The sequence below is a fragment of the Branchiostoma lanceolatum genome, chromosome 4 (assembly GCF_035083965.1).
Source record: "Branchiostoma lanceolatum isolate klBraLanc5 chromosome 4, klBraLanc5.hap2, whole genome shotgun sequence".
Taxonomy (NCBI): domain Eukaryota; kingdom Metazoa; phylum Chordata; class Leptocardii; order Amphioxiformes; family Branchiostomatidae; genus Branchiostoma; species Branchiostoma lanceolatum.
Window position 1 is genome coordinate 21,295,268 of NC_089725.1, and position 16,955 is coordinate 21,312,222.

The 16,955-nt window shown below is 40.1% G+C and overlaps 3 protein-coding genes across 5 annotated transcripts; 2 read left to right on the forward strand and 1 right to left on the reverse strand.

Annotated features, from left to right (window-relative positions):
• Positions 1-894: 894 nt before the first annotated feature.
• Positions 895-8,103, forward strand: LOC136433304 (deubiquitinase DESI2-like). Its single transcript, XM_066425374.1, has 5 exons — positions 895-1,348; positions 2,138-2,210; positions 3,730-3,823; positions 4,040-4,181; positions 5,067-8,103. Exons 1-5 carry the CDS (start codon positions 1,301-1,303, stop codon positions 5,223-5,225), a joined length of 516 nt encoding a protein of 171 aa, XP_066281471.1. The 5' UTR covers positions 895-1,300; the 3' UTR covers positions 5,226-8,103.
• A 166-nt stretch (positions 8,104-8,269) lies between these two features.
• Positions 8,270-11,074, reverse strand: LOC136433303 (coiled-coil domain-containing protein 97-like). Of its 3 annotated transcripts, none has more exons than XM_066425372.1 (4): positions 10,921-11,074; positions 9,777-10,418; positions 9,005-9,128; positions 8,270-8,706 (listed from the first exon to the last, which is right to left on the reverse strand). In XM_066425372.1, the coding sequence occupies exons 1-4, from the start codon at positions 11,072-11,074 to the stop codon at positions 8,469-8,471; spliced, it is 1,158 nt and encodes a 385-aa protein (XP_066281469.1). In that variant the 3' UTR covers positions 8,270-8,468. The 3 variants fall into 3 exon arrangements, with proteins under 3 accessions (XP_066281469.1, XP_066281468.1, XP_066281470.1); XM_066425371.1 differs by having other exon boundaries at positions 9,771-10,418; XM_066425373.1 differs by lacking the exon at positions 10,921-11,074 and adding an exon at positions 10,881-10,902 and having other exon boundaries at positions 9,771-10,418.
• Positions 11,063-15,622, forward strand: LOC136433305 (cytochrome c oxidase assembly protein COX20, mitochondrial-like). The gene is made up of 4 exons (XM_066425375.1): positions 11,063-11,177; positions 12,277-12,379; positions 12,712-12,775; positions 12,895-15,622. Exons 1-4 carry the CDS (start codon positions 11,151-11,153, stop codon positions 13,034-13,036), a joined length of 336 nt encoding a protein of 111 aa, XP_066281472.1. The 5' UTR covers positions 11,063-11,150; the 3' UTR covers positions 13,037-15,622.
• Positions 15,623-16,955: the final 1,333 nt, after the last annotated feature.

Consider the following 16,955-nt stretch of genomic DNA (forward strand, 5'->3'; position numbering starts at 1 on the left):
TTTGGCTTTGGATGTACATGTATATACAGCCAGGGCTGCCCAACAAGCCAGTGGCTAGAACAAAGAGCTGGCTCAGCTGATGAGACAATACAGAATGTGGAATTTGACCATAATACAGTTTAATTGGAAGAGTGTTCAAAAGTAATGTGGTTCTGTTGGTGAATCTTCTCTGACCACTGGAAGTTTTAGTTGTGCTGTCAAGGGAAAAGTGATCATGAATTGATTCAGTTGTTTTGTATATAAGGAATGATATTTACTGGTAGATTTGAGTGTGTATGACATGGAAGAAAAAAGGGTCTTCTGCTCTGGTGTAGATTAGTTAACTGTTTGTTACCTTGGAATGAATTAAAATGGCATAACAGTTTTTCTTTGTGCTAGTGTAAAAACTTACTCACAGGGCCGGTGTGGGAACTACTGTAAAAACCCAAAGGGGCGAGTACGCCGCTCCCGAGATTAGAACCCCCTGCTATCCCGATCCGCACGGCTTGGGAAATCAACGCGCTAACCACTAGGCTAAAAGGTCCGGACCAGTTAGACTGGTCAGTTAGTGGAGGTTGATCCCCACTGTCACACTAGTAGTATACTGTATAATGATGCCAGTAATTATGCAAGAGCTATTCAAAATACTCCTTTTCAATTACAAAATATTAAACCTAATGCTTGGGTGATGATAAGTCTCAGAGATAAATGTAGTTAACCATGTTTTAGATCTATTTAATTTTTTTTTCCTACGAAAAGATATTCTTGGATTAGATTGCCATGATTGCCCTGCTATTAAAGAGAAATGAATCCCTGACAGACGCTTATCAGACTCACAGCGCTCCTAGCGGCAATATTTCAAAACGCAGCTGCCCTAATTTGGCGCGTTGACCTTTATAGACCCAATCTGCGCACAACATATTTGCGCACGTGGTGACGTCATTCAGAACACAACTTGAACGTACTCCTAGAAAAGAAGCCACCAAAAGGAAGGACTTCTGTGCTCAAAGCGGTGGTATTTGGTGTTTATTGCTATTCCAGAAGAAATTTTATATACGGTGGCACAACCAGAAATATCTCTCAAGGAATTCGCGCCCAAAGCGTAGGCGGGAGCGGTTGGCAGAAACCCGGAAGTGGCGTCTCAGGTGCCGGTGGAGGTGGAAACATGAAGAGAACTTTTGCTGTCAGAAGGACTTCAGTGCGGTTTTGACGCGTGTGGCAACTGTTGGTGTGGCAATATTGAACTGGAACATACGACTGAACTCTGTAGTGACCCCAGGGATTCGGTGAAATCAAGAAGTAGACTGAGAAAAGCTTTGGAATGGAGAATATGGCGGGAGTTCCTGTTATTCTAAATGTATACGACATGGTAAGTACGTGTAGCCGACTGTTCATGAAGGGTGTTTTACGTCTATTTTCTCCATCAGATCGCCGCTGTACGTGGCTAACAATGTGAAACATAGCCTTCGATCTAGAATCGGGTGGTGTGAATTAATGTGCACATTGATGTGTCCACATCGCGGAGAGATCAAAGCAACGTTTATGGAAACACGTAACGAAACTTTCACTGATTCAGTGATTGAGTAGTGAGCTTTATTTGGGTAATGGTCGTACACGGATGTGAACAGGACGGCTGAATGTACCCGATAAATGTAGGTCATCCGTCAAAGGTTCTGCGTTTCTTTGTTATAGTACATGTTTTGTATTGACGAGAAGCAGCAGGGTGCTTTATATTGTGGGGTAACGTTATGGATGATCGTACAGCTCTAGAGAGATAAGCTCATGAATCAGAATACTATCACCAAGAAGCTCATTCCAACTATCACATATCACTCCACTAGTCAACTTGTCCGGCTTCCCTCGCCTAATTAGGCACATTATTCACCTCCTAGTGTGTTGTACTTGTTCCCCTGCTGGTATCAGCTCTGTGATTGATGACTTGTAAATGAAGCAGATTAAATGGTGATGTAATATTACATTTGAATAATATTATCCCATCTATACACATGTGAAGCCAGAAATCTAGTAGGCTGTTATAGGAATGAAAACACAGTGCTGAATATGTTCTAGTGGACTCTGACTCTTATAGGCACATGATGGATATGCTATTCCTGTGACCTTTACATCTAACCAAGTTGTAACACTTTTTCTGTTCCAGTACTGGATCAATGACTACACATCACCCATGGGACTGGGTGTCTTTCATACAGGTGTTGAAGTCAACGGCAGAGGTATGAGCAGTCATCTTTGTTCCTTGTTTGGAAAACGTTGTAAATTATGTATGAATGGTTGCTGGTCTGACACACATGATTAGATGGGTTGCCTAATGCGATGGGCTGTCTGCTATTGTGTGATCATGATGATTTTGTCATGATTCATGATACAGTAACACCACAGGGCAAGGGCAACCTCCTTGCACAGAATCATCCATATGAAGCAGGATCAGTGAGGCTTCACAGCCTGGATACCTAGAGGTCTGATACATGTATCAAACACCACAAGTACACTGAGAATGGTTCTATAATGCTAGTCAGTAGACTGCACATTTACATGCATGTGTGTCATTGAGATCTTGCCACCACCCTATGTGTGCCATTCAAACTGCTCCAGGCTGACTACCACAGGAAGGTCATCAAGGTGACCTGAGATGACCTGCTGCATTCTGCCTAATGGATGACTATTCTGATAATGGACAGTTGATAGTCAGACCCTAGATGGATATTTCAGTAAAACAGACAGTTCATTTAATGAGGGGAGATACAGGAAGTCTGATGTGGTGATATGGTCTGAGGGATATTGCCTGTTGTCAGAGAGCGACCAGTGAATTTATGTAGCAATCTAATGCGTTTAGATACCGTATTACGCTTGCAGGTACGTGTACATTGGGTTTATATCCAGTCATGCAGATGATTACATGTGTATGTTTGAAAAAGGGTTCACCCATGTATATCTAGAATTGTGTATGTTTGAAAAAGGGTTCACCCATGTATATCTAAAAATCTAAAATATGCAACACAAAGAATACTATGTGCTGATAGACCCTCAAAAAGTGATACCAACTGAAAAATTTACCATCAGCTTTATCTGGCTCTAAAATCATATTGGGAAAAAAAAGAAAACAATGGGCGTGTAGGACCATTGGTGGTAGTTTCCACACAGGGCTCGAAATTCATTTTTGCGAATAGGTGCACCTAAACTAAAAAGGTAGGTGCACAGAAATATTTTGGGTGCACAACATGAAATAAAGTACACTGTCGAATGTCAACAAAATGCAATTACATGTGCAAACAATACTGCCTCTCTTAAGAACTTCAATCTGATATTCTATAGCTAACTTCAAAACACTTTTTAAACATGAAACAGATCAAACAAAGTACAATAAATGTTATATTGCTTTTTCTGATACATGAATTTTAAGAATAGTCTTCATACTAGTACAGTACCTTTACCCTACAGCCTACAAAAAAAGGTGCACTTGTGCACCCACAGTAAAAAGATTAGGTACATAGCTCCAATTCTGGGAGCACAAAAGTGCACATGCACCAAGTTACTTTGAGCCCTGCCACATGTACTGCACAGTTGAGGTACAGCAGACTTACTGCTGAACAGTAACTCCATCCCACAAACTGTGTACCAGACATATTGGTGCTTTAAGTGTTATACATTAAATTTTATACTATTTTGTTTGCATGTGCTGTTGGGTTTTACATTAACCAATTTACTTATTAGCATTTCTACCTATCTATTCAGAATTTGCCTATGGTGGACATCCATTTCCATTCACTGGAATCTTTGAAATCACCCCAGCTAATGCTGAAGAACTAGGAGAAACCTTTCGCTTCAGGTGAGTGTTTAAAATCACTACTGCAGTTTGATTCAGATTCAAAAGACAAGAACATGCATGGAACTACAGCACCTCTCCCTTATACACATCTTTACTTACATAAATCAATGGTTTATCTCCCCTTTTAGATTTAGAGCATGATTTACGTACACGATGAATTAACAATCTACCAATGATATTCAGGTCTTGTCCATATTGATATCCTCTGTTATACAGGGAGTCCATCCACCTAGGAACCACAGACTTCACGGAGGAAGACATCCACAAGATCCTGGAGGAGCTTGGGAAGGAGTTCCGTGGAGACAAGTACCACCTGATGAACAGGAACTGTAATCACTTCTCAGCGGCCATAGTACAGGTCAGCCTGCTCCCACAGGAGCAACAGGTTATTTCTATCCGTAACAGAAGGGCTGGAAATCCATTTTTTTCTGTGCACCTGCACTGGTACAGTTACTAGTAATGTTGTAAATCACCACCACCAGACAAATTCTACCTGCACCACAGATTTTAGGAAGTACGGATCACACTAAAATCTTTAGAAACCATTGTACTTTGCATCTCAAAGGTGGCACAGTAAATACAGCAAACAAAAATCCAAATGATTAACCTATAAACCCTGTACATGGACCAGTGCATGTTAGATCCAGGTAAACATCAATTTAACCTAATGTAGGTGCCTTAGATTTCTGGACAGGCAACCATGTGATCTAGTAATGCAACATCAAAATCCCTCAAGGTATGCATAATTCAGAAAGACATGAGTTTAAAAGCTACTAATGAAGACTTCTCTCCTATTACAATTTCAAAGAAAACTGGGAAATGTACCAGTTTTTGCCTCAGGCTCGTAAATGGGCTACAGTGATCTCTCCATAAGATGGCACAAATAAAGGCCCTTACTACTGCCTGGATCATCTTTGAAGTAACACTGCATGATTTGATACAGTTCAAACTGATGACACTGGCCCTAAACCAAGAGATATCACAGTTGTAGCTTTAAGAGGACCAAGTATATGAATTATGATTTGCTTATTCGTAAGATTTCTTGAAATGCAATGTGCAACATTCTTGATTGGAATTGAGTTATGAAGGTCACTCTAGTATGCATAAAGATCAACAACTGTCAAGTCCATGTCCCAAGCTCAGATGAAAAGGCCATCTTGGATAAGTCACTAGTGCTTGCATGCTTTCCGGTATCATTATTCCATGTCACAATTAAAAACAATGTTTTATCCATTTTCTGCAGATCTTAGTAGGAAAGGAGATCCCTTCTTGGATCAACCGCCTAGCCTATGTCAGCTCCTGCATACCGTTCCTCCAAAGATGCTTGCCCAAGGAATGGTTGACTCCTGCAGCTCTGCAGAACTCCATCAAGGAACCCGAGCCGGAGAGACCGCATATATAATAGCAGGGTCAACCACGAGGTTACCTGAACTCCTGCCAAAGGAATCCCCCTTTGCAGCCCTCATTTAGGCATTGAAAAGAAGTTGGACAGAACCAACAGGGTTGATTCTTTGTTAGAGTCAGGACGTCATTTCAGTCTGCTAATCAGGATAAAGATTTCCTTTCTCAGTTTAAATGGCTGTGCTTGAAAACATTGTCTGCACTTACCATTGATAAACTTCTCACAGCCAGAGCTTCAAACTGGCCATTAATCAATGTGTTACTACTAGTATACTACATTTTGTTTTATCAATTTTTAAATTCATTGGACACTACTGCTTCTGAGGTTTGTTACGTATTATGATTTGTATTTGGCTGTCACACATTATCATTTGAGTTATACGAAATGCGTTATACTGCGCATCTTGGTCATTACCACCCAGCTAACGTTGATAGATCCAACCAAATTCAAAACCACATTCTGTTATTTGATCACGACTTGTGCCAGAAGATGTGATTTGAACATTGTAGGTGAATTTATGTCGATTCTTCTTGCCTCTAAAGATCATGCCTATGGCAAGAGTTCAGGCTTACCTCCTACTTTATAACCAACAACTGGCAACTTTTGTAAGGTTTGACTCTAATGACCTCTTACCTCCTCACAGGGTTCAATAAGTCCACTTAATAAGGACATTTCAGGTAGTAACTTATGACAACACTAACGTACAATAAGCATATGGGAAGTCTTCTCCGCTAAGGTCAACTAGAATTTCTACCTTTCTCCAAGGGGCTAATGTAATGGGCATTGTAGCAAGACTCTTTGTGTTGCTGTTGTTCACATAACAACATTGCAATTCATGAGAGCTCACCAAAACAGACTGTCAGAAAATAATAACATTTTACTGTAAACAAACTCAAAATGTAATGACTGTGCTTATGTTTATACAATGCTAGAAGTCAGGATTTCCTACCCCAATTCATTCATATTGATAAGAACCAACCTATTCATACTATCACCTGTAAATTCATTTAAAGTTCATGGCACTTAGATTTAATGGTAATGTGAAAATCAAGACTTCGTGTTATCTTTGAGTTTGAAACAGTAGTAGTAGCAATGGAAGACGGAACAAAATGTTTAAATTTGCAGGGAGAGGTCAGTGAAAAAGCCGTGAACTTAAAAACACACGAATTAGTCAACTTCAAGATTTACATACATAGACCCATGATAAGAGGGATGCAACCAACATTTTTTCATACAAAAATCCATATTTTCACAAATCATTGGAGAGAAAGTTATTCTCATACCGGTCATACAATGATGGTCGCTTGAGAAATGATGCAAAATCTTGACAGCAATTTGTTGGATAGGAAGATATGTCACAGAAAGAGGAAAATGAGGATTACTACACATGTGCTAAGATCTCTACTGAAAGGAATGATTTTCTGTTATCCATTCAATTTGCTAGGAATTCTAAGTACAATCTGGCAGTGCAGCTTTAGGTTCATGCCAGGTATCCTATGGAACTGTCACTTGCATGGCTTTTGTAGACAATCATGGAGGCAACATCGTTAGTGTACATATTTGTATTATTTATTTGTGTGTCTACTACCCTAAGTAGCAGTAGGGTTTTTTCAGTCATAGAATAAGGGGTTTTGTAACCCTGTATCTAAAAGTGTATTTTCTTGTTTGCTGATTTCCTTAGAACAGTCCTAGGAAAAAAATCAATAATGTAAAGACCAGATACGTCATATGTTTTGTCTTATTCAAAATGATAGTCTGAATGCTCTTACCCACAAGAGTGCTAGAGTGCTAAACATGAATAAAGAAAGATGCACTCTAACAGAAGAGCAACTGAGGTATGAAATTTCCATAATTACTAGTGGGTACACGTATTATAAGTGAGCAGGTTGAATACTGTACCAGAATTATGGGAGGTTGTACTGAGCACGCAAAGAACAGTGCCATTTGTGAGAGATTACCTTGACACAGGTGCTTCTCATGTAATAACATGGCAATACGTACTGCAAGTGACTAACGGCTGGGACACATCTGTTGGGACTTTGTGGTATAAAAGTAAACTGCCCCATTTTCTTGATGGTTCTCAAACAATAATTGAACACTGGATCCTCAAAAAATAGACATGTGAATATTTGACTACCCTTGTTTGTGTTTGCAATGAAAACAGGATTAACTGCTGATACAAAAGATCTATGGAATATTGGGTAAAAGGAATAATGCTCCCAATTTGGATTACATGCACCATTTACATGATAGTTATTATGCTTGTAGCAAAAATTTTAAAAGCAGGCATGCTCTTATGCATTGCTGTCATCTACTAGTATATGATAGAAATCTACTCCAGTCATGCCCTCATCTGTTCTTATACATGTAGATGTACAAATATTCAATATGTAAAGTTTAAGCCCTGGATATGGAGATGCTTAAACCCTGTCCTTTGTAGTGACCCGTTCTACCATAAGTGTCATGATTAACACACTGTTTGACTGACATATTTAATATCTTGACATGCAAGGAACCGACACACTGCCAACAGCTGAATATGTCACAAACACACCTTTGATAATGTGGCACCAAATATACCAGAAATTCTTTTTTTCTGCAAAAATACTTTGAGGCTAAAAAGGTGCTACTTGTGGTATGAGTGTCACTGTGGAGAAACATGACGTTACTTGTGTGGACTGGTGATGTGTTGGGTAATAGTGTTGACTTGATGTACTTTAAATTTCTCTTTTTTTCCCTTCCCCTATGGATATGTGTCTACAGAGTGATTGTATGGTAGTCAATGTAGCATTCATGTGGACATGACTGGTCACATGTAACATTTTCAGGATGACTATATATTACGTCAAAGAATAAAATTTTGGGAACATCTTTGAAAGGTTGTCACTAGTTTCTTTGTACATTTGTAATAATAAAGTGACATTGAACAAATAAGTTCATAAAAGTGGCAATCACCTCATGTCTCTGTTATGAACAAATAACTAGGCCAAGTAACAAGTAATGTTGACACAGAAGAAAAATTCCTTAAGGTATGAAGGAGCCAGTTGAAGATAAATCCCTTTAATCCCTAGGTACTATCACATGTAATGTTACACATCATATTCACTGTGGCTCTTATTGCCCAATGATGTACCAGTATTACAGGTTTGCTCAGTTCATTGCGGTGGATCATGAGAGACATGATACATTTTTTTACAGACCTCTTGTCTTAAAAAAAGAGAAACAAAGACACTATTGCTTCCTTCATCTCTCATCCATATCACCTGTTTCGTGTGACACTGTATTTTCAAGACTGCTGTCCTTTCCTTGACCCTTTACTGTGCCCTGGTCCATACTCTTTGACTCTGATGTGACAAGACAAGCACCATCATCTTCATCCATGTCTTCCACATCACATGGGTCCTCATCATCAAAGTACCTCTCCTCTTCATCCTGACCACGCAGCACCACATTGTCATAGTCTGCATTGTCATCCACAGTACTGCAACAAACGAAGGAGGTTAAAATAGGAAACCTCCTTGAACAAACAGAACAAACAGGAATAGATGAAATGCTGATTTTCTATACCAGCACACAAAAAAGCCAAATAGAGGGGCTAAACAAGGAGGGTCTGATAAAATGATAAAATAGCGCCATTGCAAAACATTTTCCATCATGACATTAAACCCAAACTGCATGCAGTAAAGCTATCATGGTAGTATCGATGAAACACCATTATAACTGCACCTGTAGGTATGATCCTTTGATCAATGAATATTCTCAAAGGCTGTACATCATACCTGTAGTCAAATTCTTCATCGTCGCCTTGAAGGAACCTCTCCTGCATGGTGTGGAGGAACTCTGCCTTCAGGATGGCCTGTTCTGCTGCGGACGGGACCTTCTCACCAGCATCACCAGCGTTTTCTACCGAGTAATGCACACACAACAGATCAGTTTAAGTAAAACAAATCCTTATCAGCCAAAAATGCCACTTACAAACAGGAACACCAAAATTGATTGGAAGTCCTACTATTTGGAACATGTCTGATACTGCAAGCAAATTGAAGGGATTTTTTCCCTCTCCTGCCATTGGCCTATGCTTTATATGTGAAGTAACTATGGCAGTAACATTGAATAAATTCATCAGTCACGTTTTCTTGACAGTTACGAGAACATTCTTCGAACAGTGACTAGAAAATGGTAGCGAAAATACCAAGATCGTCACAAGTCTCGGCCTAGTCTCGTGTTCTCGCGAGACTAGGCCACTCCGTGAACAAGACGGACAGGAGTCGTCGAAAATTTGGAGGTGCGTATTTTCGCTACCATTTTCTAGTCACTGTTCAAAGAATGTTCTCGTAACTGGCAGTAACATTCTTTTGCTGATGCAAAATGTTGTAATGATAAGACTATAATATATACATACCATATATATTATGCATGATGTGACCATAGTACATTGTGTAGGAAAAGCATCATTTTCATTTCAAATAAGAGACCTGTAAAATTGAACAAGATGTCAGACCCTTATCTGACAAGAGAAACATTCTAATAGCAAGAGATACTGACCATTACCTTCCTGGTCCTCTTCCTCCTCATCACTGTCCTCCTCCTCCTCAAACATGTCATCCTCCCTCTCCATCTGCCAAGCAAGCTTGCTCTCGATTATCTTCTCCTCTATCTGTCCCATGATCAGTTGTGATAAGGACATGTCTGGATCAGCTGACCTCTCGTTCTTCTCTTCTGGGTCCAGGAACTGTCCGATGTTCTGTTCATACAACAGTGGGTCTCTCTGTCTCATCTCTTCCTCACTAAAGTAGGAGCCGTCCTGCAGCATTCTCTGCATGGCTTCATATCTTCTGTTCTTCACTCCAGTCTTTTTCTTTGCATTGTCCAATCTTTTCCTGATCTCCTTCATGTAGAAGTCCAGTTCATAACAGTTCTGCATCCTCTGGAAATACTCCAGATCCTCCTCTGCCAGGTACTTCCAGAACCTCTCCAGGAAAGTCAGGTGGGATTTTTCCAGGATGCCTCTCACAATGTCCATCTTCTGCTCAGTAGTGAGGTCTGGCTCGTCACGTGACTGGTTCTTAATCCGTGCTTCACTGTCTGCGATCCTCCTGATCATGTGTTCCACCAGGGGGTCTACTCCACTCGGGAGGCATGCACTCGAGCCTGCTGTGGCTCCCTGGGCCTCTAGTGGTCCCACTTCCATATCTGAGGAGAAGACCACATCATCAGTGTTACATCATGCATCTGTATCTATATCTATTTAGCCGGTATACCCCTATTCGGCGTAACACACCAGCTTTGCAGGTACGTGGCACGGCATATCTTGAACTAAAGATGTTGAATTATTAAGCTGCACATCATCCTGAAGAGATAAACGGTTACACTTGTCACTGACTGATCAAAGGGCTGCTGATATAAACTATACTGGATGTAACCAATAGAAAATGGGGTGCCAAACAGCTAACTCAGTGTGCGAAATGATAAACCTCCTTGGTGTGAGAACCTGACTTCATAAACCAAGTAGGTTTTATCAAGGAGGTTCATTGCAGAAACGAAGCCGTCGCGTCGTGACGTTAGAAACCACCTAAAAGGCAATCTTTATTGGTTATATGCTGTTCTGTCGTTTCTCAAATCAAATCACTGATGGAGCAACACCACATTACACACCCATGAGCTTCGACAACTGATATATTCCACCACAACAAACCTGCGTCTCGGCCAAGTTCGCCCGCCGCCGCCATGTTGAACACGCTGACCTTTGACACGTGGTGACCTCTATTGACCTTACGTAAGGCGGAAGTCGACTCGTGCGTTTTACATGTAACAGTTATTCGACCTCCTTGTTTCGACCTTGCACACATTAAGCGAATGTCTGTGTCGCTGCGTCTGTGTCAAAGATTTAAGTACCAAATCCTGTAAACAAGTCGTTTGTGAAAAATGTCCGACGACGCCGAGAAAAGTTGGGTGAGTGAAGCAAACATCATGACTTCTTCTTCTTTGAGGTTAGAGTAGAGTAGAGTAGAGTAGAATTTTCGGTCAGGTAGGACTGCTCCAGTTTAGACCGCTCTTCATTGTTGAATTCCATTTCACTCAACTGTCATGGTGGGTTTGTGTGGATGTTCCAAAGCTCTGTAGTTGTACTTTACAGGCAGCCAACATCAACTTGTTGATGAATCTGCGGCGCTTATTCTGTGCTGGGAATGGTTTTCTGTTGTCTGTACCGGTTGTGAAGGGGGGGGGGGGTGTCTGGTGACTAGCTGGGTCTAGTGGAGGTGGACATCAATGTTTTAATAGTTTAGTGCCCTCACTATAGGTAACTGACCCTTTGTTAGCTTACAGTAATCTTGTAATAACCTCGGTTGCACCAAGGTTGCACACATCCCGATCCTACATGTTTTATATCATTGATTGTAACATTATACAGTATATGTAATATGGTGCTGTTAACAGTACCGGTACCAGTGTGCATTACTATTATATGCAACATTATCATAATTTGTATATTGCAATTAAAAGGAAAAACCCTTTCCTGGGCAAAGAGAAGTTCACCGCATGATAAAGGAGTGACACCTTTTTTTGCTTAACCTTCCTTCCCCATTTTGAAATGCCACTGTAACATTTGTATACAATGTTGATACATTGTATAATATCTTTATGGGTCGAATATAATATCATGGATCCAGAGGGCGGAGGTTCGAGCACCATCAGCACCACTGGTTGGGGTTTCATTTGTCCAGATGGGGGTAATGTGTGTACATATATGGGGGACCTTCAGGGATAATCCTCAGGCCTCAAACCTCTACATATAAAAGCACCCAACACACATAACGAGAGGAGTAAGCGTGCTTGGCTGAGCTGTAGCAAAGCTGCCATGTTAGTCTATAGCAAAGCTGCCATGTTAGTCTATAGCAAAGCTGCCATGTAAGTCTATAGCAAAGCTGCCATGTTAGTCTATAGCAAAGCTGCCATGTAAGTCTATTGGCTCCCATACTTGAAAACAGTATATTATGCTCAGTTGGGCTTTTTTTTAAACTTCCTTGTTTCACCTTACTCTTTATTGCAGGGACCAAAGCATTTCATACAGAACACCCCATGTGCACGGAACTCTTTTCTGTACGGGATGGGAGGAGGAGCTGTCGGGGGATTTGCATATTTCTTGTGGACAAGTAAGCATTGTCCATTGTAACAAAGAAGTATGGGTTATTTTTCAGATTACAGATATGCTGGAAAAGCATCTCAAGTTTGCAGACATTACTATTTGTTTCATTTGTAATGAATGCATGTTATTTTGTTTGTCAGAGTGTATATGGCTATCACTGATCTGTTCATTTGACTGGCATAATGCATGCATCAATGTTCTCTGATTCCATTGAATGCAATAAAAGAACAACATGCTGATCTTCAATATGTATTAAGTGTTCCAAGTGATTGTGAACCAATAGCCTCATCTTTTATGCTTCGCTTGATTATTAATGTGTTAATTTTTGTGTTCCTGTAGGCAATCCCAGAAGATCCTACCATGCCCTCGTGGTATCTTTCACGGCAACAGTACTCCTATACTGGTAGGTCCAGCATCTTCAGATTGACTCTTTTATTTTCCATGAATTACTTAGGGCAGTAAATACATGTACATGAATATTAGGTAAATTCATCTTTGTGAAAATTTGAAATGTTTCTCCAGGGTTCCGTGTCGATATCAGTATGCACAGAAGCGCCTGAAGTCAAGGATGATAAACCAAGGACTGAAGACGCACATAGTCATGCAGGGCACACCAGAGGCAGAACTGCTAGCTTCAGCACAGGAGCAAGGAACCAAGTCTTGACTTTAAGTTCACTCATGTGAATACCTGTAAAAACCTGTCCAAATATCTGTTGAGGGAGGGGGGCATGTCTAAGATTTGTCATTAAGCCTTTGTAATCAGCTGATGCACCAGAGCTTTGACTGGCCAACAGTGAACTTGAGTCATATTAAAGTGATATTTTACCAGAATTTCCTTTATAGTAGAATTCCCTGTAATTCCTTTATAGTAACTTTACATGTCTCATGGTTTTACAAAATGTACTAGCCTAAGCAACTTAGCTGTATGCCCACATTTTGCTTGTTTGATATTTGGATTGAAGTAATAAAAAGTATATTGACAACTGCACCTGCCATGGTTATACTATTGGACAAGTTGCTGAATAAAATAGCAAGAAACAGTTATTCTATATCAATCTGGTCATATTAGTACTAGTTACCTTCGCCGGGAATGTATGCATTCGCGGTAAGGTTATGTTATCGGTTACGCCAGCTGTAAAGTGGGTCCGTATGTATGTCGAGATCATAAGTCGAGAGACCTTTGACGGATCTTGCTGATTTTTGGTAGGTAAGTGGCGGTTGTGCGAACAAAGGTCAAGTTCGAAAATGGTTAACCTGGCGTTTTCCTAAAGTGCTCCAGTGGACTTTTTTTGTTAGTGTGTTTGTATGTAGACAACATAACTCGACGTATTGATGATGGATCTGCATGATTTTTGGTGGGTACGTAGAGATTGTGAAAACAAAGCTCAAGTTCAAAAATGGGTCACCTGGCATTTTCCTGTGGTACTGCAGTGGGCTGTTTATGTATGCGTATTTGTTTGTTGACAGGATAACTCGAGAAGCTGTTGATGGTTGTGCATGATATTTAGTGAATAGGTAGATTTATTAAAGGGAAAGGTCAAGTTCGATGATGGGCCTCCTAGCGGGTACTTTGGGTACTGCAGTGTAGCTTCAAAGTTTGAGGTCAAATTTTCTGCAAGTGCTACGGTCATAATTTTTGTGTGGTAGATAGTCCATGCCACATGAAGTAAGTTGTGCACGTTTGGGCCCTCTAGCGGCTTGTTTGGAGCTGCAGCGGGTGTCTTTAATTTATTTGTTTTGACCTTTGGACATGAATAACTAGACTTATGGTCAACGGATCGTCTTGATTTATGGTATGTAGATAGCTCGATTAATGATTTACATAATTGAATATTCATTATGCATATCAGGAGCTAATTTGCATAATCAGCAAGGAAAGTTTTTAAATCTGCTGCCTTTCAAAATAGGACTCTCAAACATGTGACATATATAGCTGAAAAAGAGAGGTATCGATAGATACCAATAATGCTAATAGCTACCTATTTTGCATAATTAATGAGAAAATACTAATTGACAATGCCACAATAGTAAATGATTGGAATTTCATTCTTGTATCATTAGGAAGCTAAATAAAGGTGAACAATATCAGACAAAAATCATGCATGACAAGGCCTCATTAACATAATTTATAAGGAAATGTCTACAATTCCCTTTCAATTTGCTATTTTTAAGTCTATATATTCAGGTTAAATTGCACTGACAGGTGACCTAGTTTACCGGAGCAGGGTCCCTGTGAGACGTCCCTGGAGGACACATGTGATACTTTACTTGCCTGGTGCAGGGCTCTGTTTTGGGGTCAGGGAGGTCACACGGGCATTTAAACACAGCAGCCTTACGATCTAACGCTCTCCCTGTTGGAAGGTATAGGTTTGATAAAAATTGATTGATATGTCGACTATGAAAAAAAAGGGCATAATTGAAGCAAATACATTGCCGACAACTTGCCTTATTTTCTGTAGTAAAGATAAAAGTTATACCAATTAAGCAAAAATATTCTTACAGTGATTATTTTTATAACTCTTGGGAGAACTCGTGTAGGTATAGGTATGGGTTTGTTTTAAACTTTGAAAGAGAATACTAGTAACTCAAGAAGGTGATGACGGATCGTCATGATTTGTAGGGATGTACATAGTTTGAGTGATGATTTACATGATCGTATAAGAATCATGCAAATCAGGATCTGTGATGTGAAAAAGTATGCAAACCCTTGCATTCCATTGTAGTCAAACACGTGACATGTAACTGAGAAAGAGATGAATATTGATAGATATCAATTATGCAAACGAATACCTAAGTTGCATAATTTATGACAAAAATACTATAATTCCAGAGTGGTAAATGATGGGATTTCATTCTTGTGGCGTTTGGGAGATAATCAAATGTGGACGTTATCAGACATAAATCATGATGGCCTCATTTACATAATATATGAGGAAATGCTACAATGGCCCTCTTTTCTAAGATTTTACTTTAATGCTGTGTTTTGTGTAGAGAAAAGGATCACTTGAAATTCATGCAATCGAGGACCTTATTTACATACTGAGCATTCACTCGAAAAGGCTAACATCAGTCGGCGAAGGTATGAGGTCGTGGAAATCTAGTATTAGAAATGATTTTGCTGCAACATAGTGTAACTTAGTGTATGAAATGCACATGAAACGGAAATGTGTATGAATTGTATGTGTAACGTTATGGATCAAAGGAATTGCACAACAATAAAAAATTTATATGGATAACCATATACATGAAACGATCTGTTGCCTTACACTCACAGGGAACACTCACCATGAATCTTCAGTAGATCACGCCGACCTTCATCAGATGCCTGATCAAATCAAGGAGGTTATAACCTCCTTGATTCAATGCACTGACTTTTGGAAACGTGATGAAGTCAGGAGTGAATCAAAGGTGGCAGGAAGATGGAATCTACCACCTTCATGGTTCAGAGAGGGTTGATGGGCCCTTATGTAAACTGCCTCCTTCACACCCCTCACATAACTGTTTCCTTTGTATGCATGTTTAACTCGATGTCATTGCATTGGTTAGGTCCGTCTGGAAAAACAGCCTGTGGTGCAGTGTTGCCTAGGACTTCAACCCCTGAGGTTTGCACATGCAAAAGACGGAAACGTCATGTATTATGTGTAACATTTTGTGACGGTGTATGTGTGTACACGCCATCACTGACCCGTACTATACAGTTTCTGTAGCAAAACTACGAAAACCACGCTCTCCTTTTTCAGCACTCGGTTCCAGTGCTGAAAGTGGCTTCAGCACTGGAAAACCAGTGCTGAGTTTAGTTCAGCACTGGAAAACCAGTGCTGAGTTTAGTTCAGCACTGGAAAACCAGTGCTGAGTTTAGTTCCGCACTGGATAACCAGTGCTGAGTGGAGTTCAGCACTGGAGAACTCGACGTCAGCACTGGAAACCGAGTGCTGAGACAAGCTTCGGCACTGGAAACCGAGTGCTGACAAATATTTCGCACTGGAAAACTAGTGCTGAGATACGTTACGGCGGTGACTTACTTGCGGACTATTCACTGAAATTTATCCATAGCGTATATCTATGACAGATTTCAATTTCTATATTACCGGGGTAAAGTGCTCTGACGCTGCTCTGACTATAAATCATCGACGCGACCGACTTTGAGTAATATTTTCCCGTGGGCCAGAGGCTAAAGGGTAACTGCAACGTCATTGGAAGATACCATTGTTTGCGGACAAGTTACCAGACACCCGGGAAGTCATTTGCCTACCTGAAATTACAAATTTTACTTCCCTATTGAATTTCAAAATGTTGAATTTCAAAATACTGATTAGCGAACGAACCAATACTATTTTCAAACACTTTATTTGGCATGATTACCGTGCACGTTAAATATGGCAACAAAACAAGCCTTAAACAGAACGCATGGAAACAAGCCTTAAACAGAATTACACGCATTGTTACTAGTCATTTTACGAAAAAAATACTTGATTGAAACTACTTACATATGAATATCATGAGCTTTACAGTAGTACAAGTTGTTAGCAAAATACCAACTAAGGCTATTGTACGCATATCTGACTGAAACGCATTAGACTGCG

Coding starts and splice junctions, on each gene's coding strand:
- LOC136433304 (XM_066425374.1), top strand. CDS start 1,301: ATGGAGAATATGGCGGGAGTTCCTGTTATTCTAAATGTATACGACATG. Junction 2,211..3,729: donor TGTTGAAGTCAACGGCAGAG/GTATGAGCAGTC, acceptor CTATCTATTCAG/AATTTGCCTATGGTGGACAT. Junction 4,182..5,066: donor TCTCAGCGGCCATAGTACAG/GTCAGCCTGCTC, acceptor CATTTTCTGCAG/ATCTTAGTAGGAAAGGAGAT.
- LOC136433303 (XM_066425371.1), bottom strand. CDS start 11,074: ATGTGTGCAAGGTCGAAACAAGGAGGTCGAATAACTGTTACATGTAAA. Junction 10,419..10,920: donor CGAACTTGGCCGAGACGCAG/GTTTGTTGTGGT, acceptor TCTTCTCCTCAG/ATATGGAAGTGGGACCACTA. Junction 9,129..9,770: donor AGAGGACCAGGAAGGTAATG/GTCAGTATCTCT, acceptor ATTACTCGGTAG/AAAACGCTGGTGATGCTGGT.
- LOC136433305 (XM_066425375.1), top strand. CDS start 11,151: ATGTCCGACGACGCCGAGAAAAGTTGG. Junction 12,380..12,711: donor TGCATATTTCTTGTGGACAA/GTAAGCATTGTC, acceptor GTGTTCCTGTAG/GCAATCCCAGAAGATCCTAC. Junction 12,776..12,894: donor GCAACAGTACTCCTATACTG/GTAGGTCCAGCA, acceptor ATGTTTCTCCAG/GGTTCCGTGTCGATATCAGT.